This window comes from Mustela lutreola, chromosome 7 (assembly GCF_030435805.1).
Source record: "Mustela lutreola isolate mMusLut2 chromosome 7, mMusLut2.pri, whole genome shotgun sequence".
Lineage (NCBI taxonomy): Eukaryota > Metazoa > Chordata > Mammalia > Carnivora > Mustelidae > Mustela > Mustela lutreola.
This window is the reverse complement of record NC_081296.1, coordinates 117,042,248-117,054,528: the sequence shown is the minus strand read 5'-3', so window position 1 is coordinate 117,054,528 and position 12,281 is coordinate 117,042,248. Positions and strand designations below refer to the sequence as shown.

The 12,281-nt window shown below is 39.8% G+C and overlaps 1 protein-coding gene and 1 pseudogene across 12 annotated transcripts in view; both read right to left on the bottom strand.

Annotated features, from left to right (window-relative positions):
- SYNE2 (spectrin repeat containing nuclear envelope protein 2) overlaps positions 1-12,281 on the bottom strand; it is a 328,121-nt gene that overhangs the window by 131,794 nt on the left and 184,046 nt on the right. For all 12 annotated transcript variants that reach the window (XM_059182293.1, XM_059182290.1, XM_059182281.1 and 9 more), the window contains exons 50-53: positions 11,066-11,210; positions 9,765-9,983; positions 4,706-4,971; positions 2,454-2,622 (exon numbers count right to left, since the gene is read on the bottom strand). In XM_059182293.1, the coding sequence (XP_059038276.1) occupies positions 2,454-2,622; positions 4,706-4,971; positions 9,765-9,983; positions 11,066-11,210 (799 nt within the window). The remainder of the gene's footprint in view (positions 1-2,453; positions 2,623-4,705; positions 4,972-9,764; positions 9,984-11,065; positions 11,211-12,281) is intronic.
- LOC131835428 (small ribosomal subunit protein uS14-like) lies at positions 8,691-9,064 on the bottom strand (annotated as a pseudogene).

Genomic DNA, 12,281 nt, shown 5'->3' with positions numbered 1-12,281 from the left:
AGTTTCAAAGAGGCACAGAACAGGGAAAAAGTTTAACTCTAAAAGTGAAAGCAGCTTTCCAGCACATCCTTCTGATTTAAATGAGCATACTTTGCATGACAAAGTCTCACTACTGATACAAGCCGATTAAGCCAAAGAGATACTCAGTGTGGTCAGATGATGCTTTCTAGTTTGTCAGAATTGAACTTGATACCTCTCCATAGTGTCAAACCATTGTCCTCTAAAGACATTACAACATCTCCTGCTTCTAAAGCAACTCTAGGATTTAACTATCTCGGTTGCAGTCTTGAGCTAAAAAGCTCCGAGTAGCAAAAAAGTTTCAAAGAAGTTTGTTGGTTTTTTTTTGTTTTTGTTATTAACTTGTTGCCATTTCTGTTTCTTCCTACATTATCATCACAATGATTCAAGGCCACTAAAAGCCCTAGGTTTGAAGCACAAGTGTCTGCTTTCATGTAATTAGACAGCCCAGCAGAGCCCAACTTCTTTCAAAAGGCAGGGTTCCAGTTCCCTGCAAAGAATGTGGATTTTAGGAGATAAAAGAAACCTGAACAAACAGTGTATTGGTTGTGGCCTAGAAACAAAATCTGATCTACGTTCTCCTGCACTAATTATAAAGGAGAAACTCATTTGTTTGGGAAAGTTTCCCAAAGATCAAGTGGAAAAATACTTCTTGACTTTACTGTGGCTTTTTGGGACTTGTTTTGTTTTTACAGTAGCTGTTCAGTAGCATTATTCGTGTTAATGGGTTGAGTCACCGCACTGAAGAATGATTACAATTTGAATGACTCCGTGATGTGTCCCTGTTTTTTCTTCACCCTCAGCTGAGAACAAATCTAGAGATGGAAACTTAGAGAACAATGCCATTCAGACAAAGGTGGAATTTAAGTATAATGCCTTCTGGTTTCATCTAGACCGAGTCAGAATCTAGTCAGAATCATTCAGAGCTACACATTGAAGCTTCCCCAAGACTGTGAGAGAGAGAAGTTCCCTCTATCAATACTGAGCTCCATGAACAACCGTGCGTGATTCTGGAGTCAATTTTCGAATGCCGTTTCTGCTTGTTACCAGGGGACCGGAATCATTCTTAAAAAAACGATATCCCAAATCACACAGGGCCATATGAACAGTCCCTGTGATAGTGTGATTTAAAAAGCTGTATTTGGTCTTCATCCCTGGTTCCTGAACAGCTTCTAAGACTCTTGGAATTTCCTGGCTAGGAGTAGGAGGAGTGTCCTTCCTCACTCAGAACAAACCCTTCTCAACCATACCTGAGCTTATGCTAATGAATGACTCTTGGAGGGGGGGGTGTGGGGGAGCCTCTAGATAGATTCACAACAGGGCCTGGTTGCCAGAGGAATCAGCCCTGTGATTAGAGGGCTGGAAGTTTCAGCCCCACTTCCCAACCTGTAGGGTGGGGTGAGGAGCTGAAGGTTGAGTTAATTATCAACAGCCAATGATTTAATCAATCATGCCTACTTAGTGGAACTACCACAAAACCCCCAATCAGTGAGGTATGGAAAATCCGGAGTTGGTGCTGGAAGGTTGGCACACCCAGACAGGGCCCAGAGGGTCTGAGAGACTGCCCCCTTACCTTGCTCTATTCATTTCTTTTGTTGGCTGATTCTGAGTTGTATCCCTTACCAGTAATAGTAAAGTGCTTTCCTGGGGCGCCTGGGCGGCTTAGTGGGTTAACGCCTCTGCCTTCAGCTCGGGTCATGATCTCAGGGTCCTGGGATCGAGCCTCACATCGGGCTCTCTGCTCAGCAGAGAGCCTGCTTCCTCCTCTCTCTCTCTGCCTGCCTCTCTGCCTACTTGTGATCTCTCTGTCAAATAAATAAAATCTTAAAAAAAAAAAAATAGTAAAGTGCTTTCCTGACTTCTAGAAGGCATTCTAGTAAATTATTAAAGCTGAGGAAGGGGTTATGGGAACCCCTGATCTTCTGACAGTGAGTCAGTCAGAATTATAGGAGAACCAGGACTTGCTTCTGAAGTGGGGGTGGTCTTGTGGAAGTGAGCCCTTAATCTTTGTGGTCTGTGCTAACTCCTGCTAGTTAGTGTTACAGTTGAATTTAGTGTAGGACACCTAGTTGGCTTCCAGAGCCTTGGGGGAAAACTCCCACACATTTGGTGTCGGAAGTATTGTGAGTAAAAACAGTTGCACTCCTATCAGAGATAAATCATACATCCTACTAAAGTCAGTAGTCTAACACCCTACTCTATAATGCTCTGGGGACCTCCCCGACCTCTCAACTTTCTTCTCTGCAACCTAGCCACAGTGATCTCTTATAGCTTGGCCCACACCATACCACAGGGCCTTTGTATGTGCTTTCTCTCTCTTGGACCACTCCCTCCACTCCAGTCACAAAGTTACCTCTGCCCCAAGGATTTTGGATTCAAGACTGCAGACCTGTGCTGGCCACATTCACTGGTTTCTCACTTCATTCCTCACTTACCTCAAACTGGTCTACCTTTTCTGGGTGGTCTTGTAATTCCATATTTTGGAAATAAGTTGCAGTCTGTTGAAATAAATTCTTCAAAGTAATTATTTCTTTTGTAAAAGAATGTCTTTCTTGGATTTCATTCTCCATCAATTCCTTATTTTCTTGAGCTTTCTGAAAAAGCCTAACATACAACATCAAAATAAAATTCTCTATCCCGCTCTCTTGTGAAATAGTTTCATTTCAATAATTAACACAATGTCTGCAAAGTTCACAAAAGATCTTTTTCCTGAGCAAAAAGTACCATTTTCCATGATTTTGTTACTACATACACAAACATATACCAAATTCTATCACTCAGTCAAAAACCTCTCTAAATGTCCATCTCAAAATACCCTCTTTTCACACTTTACATTCCAATTGCTCTCTCCAGCGTTGGTGGTATAGTGGTGAGCATAGCTGCCTTCCAATTGCTCTCTCCACCCTACTTTTCTCCAGGTGATCCTTGAGTTCAACTGAATATGACGTAGAGGGGAGAATGGAGTCACTGGTGGGCTTCTGGGGACAGATGATGCCATTAGCATTTTTATCTCAGCTGACCCCATTTGCTGTGGATGTAGCCCCCTTATTAGTAGGGATGTTTAAGAGGTACGACTTTTCCTGAGAGCTATTCGGTAAGTATTTCTAGCTGTAAATATATTGTAACCTTTGACCCAGTCATTCGACTTCTTGGCCTCTTTCTCAAAGTATTAATCACAGATGCAGAAATTCTAGCATAAAAATCGTCACTACAGTGTTTTACAAAAGTGAAAAAAAATTACATATAATTTAAAGGTTTTATGTTAGGGTTAAATAAATTATGGGATAGTCACATGTGAGATATGACATAGTTATGTTTTAAGGAACATTTAGTGACATAGGCAAATTAACATGATAGGCTGATAAATCATCTAGCACACAAAACAGTATAGCATTATGGCCATAATTTGTTTAAAAATACAATCATAGTAAAAAAGAGGAATGACTGGCAGTGATTATTGCTGAGTGGTAAAATTAAAGGGGGGTTATATTAATCTTTATAATTGTCTACATCCCTGAACATCCGATAGAGAATCTATATTACTAAAATAGAAAAGTAGCAAATATTAACAAAATTCAAAGGATATTCATTCTCAGTAATACCAAGATGGAGACTATGTGTTTCTTTTTATTATTATTAATCTTGTCCATCACCCCCCCCCCCAACCAACTTTTTCAAGTCTAGTTGACACACAACATTACATTCATTTCTGGTGTACAGTCTAGTGATTTGACAGGTTTATACATTATTCTATGCTCACCACAAGTATAGCTACCATCTGTCCCATTATATCGCTATTACAATTCATTGTATTCCTAACGATCTGCTTTTTATTCCCATGATTTACTCATTCCGTAACTGAAGGCCTGTATCTCCCACTTCCCTTCACCCATTTTGCCCATCCACTTCCCTCACTCCCCTCCAATTCTGCTTTTTGTTGGCTTATTAATTTTTTTTGAGATCTAATTTATGAGTGGAATCATACGGTATTTGTCTTTCTCAGATTGACTTCTTTCACTTAGTATAATACTCTCTAGGTCCATCCATATTGTCTCAAGTGGCAATGATCTCATCCCTTTCTGTGGCTGTGTAGTATTTTATTGGATATATATATCATATTTTCCTTATTCTTTTGTCTACTGATGCATACTTTGGTTGCTTCTGTGTCTTGGCTATTCTAAATAATGCTGCAATAAACACAGGAATGCATGTATCTTTCAAGGTAGCATTTTCATTCCCCCTGGGCAAATACCCAATAGTGCAATTATCAGAGCATATAATATTTCTATTTTTAATTTTGTGAGGGACCTCCATAGTGTTTTTCCACAGGGGATGTACTATTCCAACCCTTTTAATACTTTTCTGCGTTAACCCAATTCTATGGTATCACTTGTCATTATGCTTTATTTTTACATTTTCAAAATTCAGTACTTTCTAAATATTAAGCCTAGGGGCTCCTGGGTGGCTCAGTGGGTAAAGCTTCTGCCTTGGGCTCAGGTCATGATCTCAGAGTCCTGGGATCGAGCCCCGCATCAGGCTCTCTGCTCAGCAGGGAGCCTGCTTCCTCCTCTCTCTGCCTGCCTCTCTGTCTACTTGTGATCTCTGTCAAATAAATAAATAAAATCCTTAAAAAAATTAAGCCTGAATTATTAGGCACGTTTCCTTAATAGTTTTTCATAAGTCTTACTTGTTGCATCGTTCCTGCATCGATGTAATCTCTTGAAATGCTGGAATCGTTTCTACAGCCTCTAAGCTTTTGGGAGCATTCTGGATACTTCTCATACGCTGAAGAAGTAAGGTCAGTAACAGCTGCTGCTTCTCCACATTTTCTTGGTAGCGGCATAAAGAATCTTGCAGCTCACGGAGCTCTTTTGTGGTGGCCGCTTCTTTGGTTTTTGAAATTTCAGGCAGATCCTCTTGAAGACAATCCAAAATAATTGCTTCTCGTTCAATCTAATTCAATAAACAAAAAAAGAGAACTGACTTAACGAAGATGCACTCTGACCATTTCAGAAGCTGAAACAGACCTTGGCAATCATCATTTTTGTATCCTGGCTGGTCAAAGGGTTCCTAATACCATATCTTCGCTCGAAGTAGTATCTGTCTTCCTCGAGTTGGGAATCTTATTCCTGCAGCACTGGAACCCCAGAGTTCCGATCCCAGCTGCAGATCTGCTCACCATTTAATTTATGAAATGAAGTACTGCAGTCGTGAGCTGAAGGAAACACTGTTGAATAGTTTCATAAATAATTTCCTGCTCCTTCAGATTTCAGGTGCAGAAAGCAGTGATGTCTCCTGAGATGTCTATAAGCCAGAATGAGCCCCCCAAAACTGCAACGCCTATATGAGGTTGGACAACTGCCAGACCATGTTTCTACAGGTGTGTTTTCTTCCACATCCTATTCCTGTATGCTCAAAAAGGTACGTCCAGTACTTCCTCATTACTCGAACACCTACACCAAAGGGAAAACAGTCCTAACTAATCATGTATTTGTCAACACGGCAACATGCAGAACCCGGAAACACGTAACGCTGCGCATCTGCAGAATGGAGTTGTCCCACCCGTGGCCCCAGAACAAAGACACAGAAAAGCAGATCTCTCTAACGCACTTCTTCAAACCCCGTGGCCCCCACCCTAGTTGTACCATACATTTACCAAATTCTGCCCTGGCGCTGTCAGCTCTCCTGCTCTAATGTTCCAACTTGTCAGCCACCTTGCAATCTTGACATTATGGAATATCACACAGGCCAACTACATTTATTCAACGTGAATGAAAACAATAAATGAAAATCTGGATCCAAAGGGTAGAAAATAAAATCTAAGAGAATTTAGGAATTCCAGCATAAATTACGCTTCCAGGGACTCAGTGGTCTAGGGAATGCCAGAATTCCATACGTAAGGATCAAGTTGTTCAATCTTGCACCTCTACCATTAAGAAAGAGCCCCAGCATGGGAGGTGCCCATTGGGATTTTGTGGGCAGTCTATGCTATCTGGAGAATACTGCTCAGATGCATTTATCAGAATGCTGCCAGTGTTGAGGGAGATCTGCAGCAGGGTCAGGCGCAAGTATAAGCTGCCTGGCCACTTGGGCCATATGATCCAGCTGAGCCAGGCGGCTCACTAGAATACATGGGTATAGACAATCCATCTCCGACAGACCTAGTTACAGAATGTATGCTTTCCATCTCCTCAAACCTAAATTCAGTTGGATTAGAAGTGCTAGTTCTTAGGCAGGCAGCTACACTTCTACCGGGGAATAAGATTTTTATCTTATTTTACTCAAAAACCCTTTTGGGTTCCACTAGCTTGTTTTGTAATTTCCCTGCCAGAGAACCCACAAGCAAAGAAAGGAACTGCTGTTATTGTCAGAGATAATTGTGCACCTAGGGTTTCTGCTATACATCAGGGTTGAAAGAAACATGTCTGTAACCCAGAACTTAATGGAGCATCTCGTGGTGCTTCTGTGCCATGACGACCATAAAGGAGCCACCATGGCAACCATGACCCAGGAGGAGTAAAGCCTCGAAAGGTTCTGTCCTTTCTCAGTCCAGTACTCCTCTTCCCCCACCCCTGTTCCCTGATATCACTTACCAGAATAAACCATCTGCCCATGAGCCCCATCTCAGGCTCTGCTGTCTGATATAAGTTCGTAAGTAATTAGGGAGGGGCGTAATTAGGACAATTTTACTCAAAAGCCAGATAATACTTCAACTTATGACAGACAACCAAATCCAACCCAGTATTACTCAGGAGTGAAGAGAAATAAACTACTGATACAAACAGCAAGAGGTATGCATCTCCCACGCACGATGCTTAGTGAAAAGATGCCAAACCCAAAAGGCACAAACTCTTCAAGTCCATTTATATGACATTCTGGAAATGGCAAGACAGAGGAATGGATGCCAGGGGCTGGAGATGATAGAAGGGGCTGATTACAGAGGGGCACAAGAGAACTTTTGGAGGTGATGAAATGTTCTAAATCTTTAACTAGATTCACTGGTGATCATGTGACTGTGTTCGTCAAAACTTATGCTAAAGAGGATGAAAACAGCTCCCAAATCAATAAAACAGTTTCTACAAAAATTGTGCATTCATTCTTCTAGAAGAGACTCTGCAGGCCCTGAATGATTTCCCTTGGACACAGAATTCTAATAATATGGCTATAAAACTTTTAGGTTCACAATCAGAGAGTCTGGAAAGGGAAAAGGAGCCATAGAGTATTCCAGACTCTCTGGAATTAGAGCCACAAGTAAACGAGTGAAGGAAACTGATAACCCCGTAACCAACACTAGTAAAAGTCCTTTGAACTTTGGTACATGCTGAAGAAGTCAGCCTTATGCCTCCAATTATCCCTGAAAGCATGACTTTATTCCAGCACATCATGATCACTGCAACAAAAATGAGGACTCTGAATAACCAGAGATGAATAATCAAATCAAGCAGATCCTGTGTAAGAAAACAGGAAGGTAAAATTTTAGAGGGAAAAGAAGGTAAATCAAAATTTTAATTTATATTTTAAGTCAAAAATTTAAACACAACATTTAAATTTCTGAAAACCTACTCATACAAAACCTTTATCCCATAAAGATACTGGATTATTCTATTACTATCCACATCTTAAAAAAAGAAATTCATTCTGTCACATCCAAAAGCACCAACCATGATAACAGGATCTCGCATGTACAGGTGTTTAGATGATATCATTTTTATTAAATGGATACAAGCTACTCCTACAACAATTCAGTGCGTGTAAATGTCATTTAAGTTGATAGTTTCATCATTAAAAACACCGGAGCATATGTCTGACTCCTCCTCTACCACTCACTTGTGCATTTGGGCAACTTACTCAGTCTCACTTTCCTCGTCTACAAAATGAGGGTAAAATAAAAATATCCAGCAGACAGGACTGTTGCGAGAATAAGTGATACTACCTATAAAGTGCTCAGAACTCTGTGGGACACACACACATGCACCATGCCCGCCCACTAAGTGTTACATTTGCCGTTACTGTTACTACAGGACCACATATTTTGTCTGGGCTACTTTAGGAAAAACACACTCCGCCATCAGATGTTGTCAAATGTTTCCATGAATAATTACAAAGTTCTAAATGAATAAGGTCTGAATTAATCAAATATAATTGCAAATGGGTGTACAGCAATAGAGAGGCAATGTAGTAAAATAGAACAAAAGCTTAGAATTAGCCTAGACGTGGGTTTCAACAAGAACTGTCCCTCAAGAAATATTTACTAACTGCCTACTAAGCACAAGGCCCCGGTCAGATTCTAAAGTTACAGCAGCGAGCAAAACAGATATGGCCCCAGCTCAATCACTAGCTGGGAGGTCTTGTGCCAACAGAAATCTCTCCGTAACTCAGTATCCCCATCAATAAAATGGTAATAATATTTAACTCCTAAAGGTAATGCAAGGATTTGGTGGTGTCCTGTGTGAACAGCCCTCTTCGGACGGCACACAGCCTACTTCAGGAACTCCATTGACTGTGCCAGTATGAATGGGAAAGAAGAGGCAAGCAGCAGTAATTTACAAAGTATCTTCATGTTTTAACATTCAAGAGTCTATTGACTAATCAAACCCTATCAGCACTACCACAATGATATTCATTTTCAAGAATATCAAGTTGTGTTCCTTAACTGAAGGATTTTTATTTTCATGTACAAAGAGCTAGCATTAAGGTAGGTATCTTGGATATCTGCAGTAAGATAGGTATCTTAGCTGACCCATTCAAGGAGGTTCACCTAATTCAACATAATGAAGCCTGTACCCTCCCAGTGCTGATGGAAACACTGGAGGCACAGACTGAGGCCATTATTTCCAGATGAGACCGTGCCAGTTTGAACAGACATGGCAAGGACCCTGAATGAATTTTCTCCAATAGCTCCGGTAGAGCTGTTGGTGGCCAATCTTGTTCTCTCGGATGCAACAGGGCAAAAAGCAAGAATACCAAATTTTAAGCAGAAAAATATGCTAATGTTAAACATGTACATCCCAAAGTGTGACCTACCTCCAGTCAAATATTGACTCATTATATTTCTCTCTTAAGTAAATTTAGCAAGAATTTTCACATGAATAAGGAAGAAGGACTTTCATTTAATGTTCTGACTTGTACTTCATTTATACCTGATCCTTTGGAAAGATTAACGAATACCCTAAGATAATGTTATATGATTTTAAATTTTCTTTCTAAATATATGTGATGGTTTAAATCCAGAATCATACTTAGATTAACATCTGTGATTGATATATTATGGAAGTTTTCTTTAAGAGAGTTTTCAGCAAGAGCAACGTACCTATTTTAAGTCCATAGTTAACAATTCATTGGAGTAAGTTTCCATAGTTAACCATTGTAGTTAACTTCAAAATTAGCTGGTTATTATGAATATTACTTAATTCTAACCTTTAGTATTCCATTAAGACAGTCATTTTAAAAGGCATTAACTCAGATGCACAATAAAGATTTTAAAGCCCAAATGAGCAAGTACTTATTTGTAAGTATTACCTGATACCAAAAAAAGGGCACTATTAAGAAAAGAATTTGAATCATTTCTTGGAGATTATTTTAGTAGGACCTGACCTCTATAACAATTATGTGTTGCGTATATGAGATATAAACAAATCCTACCAGTTGAGGAATTGTTTTATATAAAAACGAAATGAAAGTAACAGAACAATTTAAAGTGACATTTACTAGGAAACTGGCTTGATTGTTGGAAATGAAGCACTTACTTCTTCACTGACAAATTTCCACTCCCACTTCAGTTCTTCGCACCATATCTCCCATTCTTTGGTGGCTTCCAGCAAATTTAACCATTTGTCCCACAAACCTGTCGTGGTTCTGAGCAAACACATGTCATCACTGTCCGTGCACGCGGGTCTCAGGTGTCTGAGGACCTGCCGTAGTTTCATTAACTCTTCTTTGGTTGATAGGAGCTTTGACCCCAAAGCCTTAGGAAAGAAAAGGAATAGGAGGAATAGAATGTCTGTTAATTTTTCAGAGACTTATAAACTTCTAAAGATCTTGAACTACTGATGATTTTAAATCATCCAGTAAGTATTCCATGATCCATTTTTCAGTCCTCTTAGAAGTCAATCTGAGAGAGAATTACCTACGTATAATTGTGTTGCCCATGAATTTGGAACTATGGTTGACAAAAATGACCCATAAAGCAATTCTTTGGAGTAAGAAAGTGTTCTGAAAGGTGAACATCCTAAAAGTTCATGGTTATTTTAATATCAGTCTCATTATTTCACGAGGTTGTTAATTTGCACTATACTTATCAACCACCAACGCATTATTTAGGGGTTTTGTTTTTGTTTGTTTGGGGACAGATGTTAAGCATAGGTAATTTAGAATGTTTTCATTCAAATCCTAATAACATAATGCCATAGATTCTAACAGATAAAAATAAACAAATACAAAAATTGCATAGTAAGAATAAGAAGTCGCCAGAGTTTAGCCTTATGATAGTTGCATTCAATTCTCTGTAACTGATCCAACAACATCCAATAAAATAACATGAAAGGTGAAGCTTTAGGAAAAGTGATCACTGGGGCACATGAGTAGCTCAGTCAATTGAGCATCTCCTCTTGATTTCCACTCACGTCTTGGTAGCACGGTCCTGAGATCGAACCCTGCCACGGGCTTCCACTCAGCAGGCGTCTGCTTAAGCATCTGTCCCTCGGCCTACCCTCCCACTCACTCACCCACGCTCTTACACACACTCTCCCTCTCTCTCTCAAATAAATAAATAACTTTTTTAAAAAAGGAAGAAAGAAAGCAAAAGAGTGATCACTAAGAACAGGTTACTACTGGTTTGCGACAGTCCCGTGAATCCGAATGATGAACTCTCTTGGAACCACTGTTTCATGTTTCCCCTGGTGTGCGGTTTGGGGTATTTTCTTGAGTGTACAACTCAGGTTGAAGATTTCTGTGGGTCACAACAGAGCCACATGCCCTGCTGCTGCCACTTGCTCCTTCTGCCAATTTTCTGCATACAGTCTTATTAGAGATGTGCAAATACTATTACCTTGCTCTGTTCCAAGCGCTCTAAAGCTTCTTTGTAAGATGCTGGCAACGGAAACACAGACTGCCTAAGAACTGCCTCCATTTGGTTTAGGTCACTGCAAATTTTCTCTTTAATTCTTCTGTAGCATTTGTAATTCTCAAGACACCTGTGAAGCACAGTTAAGGGGGAAAAAAGTGATATTAAATTTTATTTAGTACAATAAATTCTGGACTTCCCAGAATGAATTCTGAACACTTAATAAAAAACAGAAAGAAATTCTTGTTTTGCTATTCAGTGTTTTTTCAACAAATTTTTATTGACTGACTGCTTCTCACAGGGACCTGCATAAGACTTTTAACACAAACTTAACAGTGAGATAAGAGTATTCACTTAAGCTGTAGGGGCACCTATGTGGCTTCGTGGGTTAAGCATCTGCCATTGGCTCGGGTCAAAATCCTAGGGTCTTGAGATCGAGTCCTGTATGGGGTTCCCTGCTCAGTGGGGAGTCTGCTTCTCCTTCTCCCTGCTTGTGCTCTCTCACTCTCAAATAAATGAAAAAAAATCTTAAAAATAGGGCGCCTGGGTGGCTCAGTGGGTTAAGCCGCTGCCTTCGGCTCAGGTCATGATCTCAGAGTCCTGGGATCGAGTCCCACATCGGGCTCCCTGCTCAGCAGAGAGCCTGCTTCCCTCTCTCTCTCTTTGCCTGCCTCTCCATCTACTTGTGATTTCTCTCTGTCAAATAAATAAATAAAATCTTTTAAAAAAAAAAATCTTAAAAATAAAAAAGCCTAAACTGTACAACTGCATTCTTTAACACTGCTAATGAAGTATAAATTCTTCACTGAAATTCTTGTAGTGAACCATTAATCCAACTTCCACAATTTAACTTGAGTCCTCAAAGTAGGAATTTATCCTAAACCTGATAAAACCTCTGCACAGTAAAATCTTTTTATTTATTAAACTATTAATTAAAATGGCAAATATTGGAATATACTTTCATATATAACAAAAGGCATGGTTAAGTAAATTACAACAACCCATTTTATAAAATATTTTATAGCAAATATAGTCACTTTATGAAGTTTTACTACAAAAAGGAAAAGAGCACATAGAGCAGCATATTTTTACAGAGCATAATGTTGTGCTATATTTAAAAACACTATGATGGGGCGCCTGGGTGGCTCAGTGAGTTAAAGCCTCTGCTTTCGGCTCAGGTCATGATCCCAGGGTCCTGGAC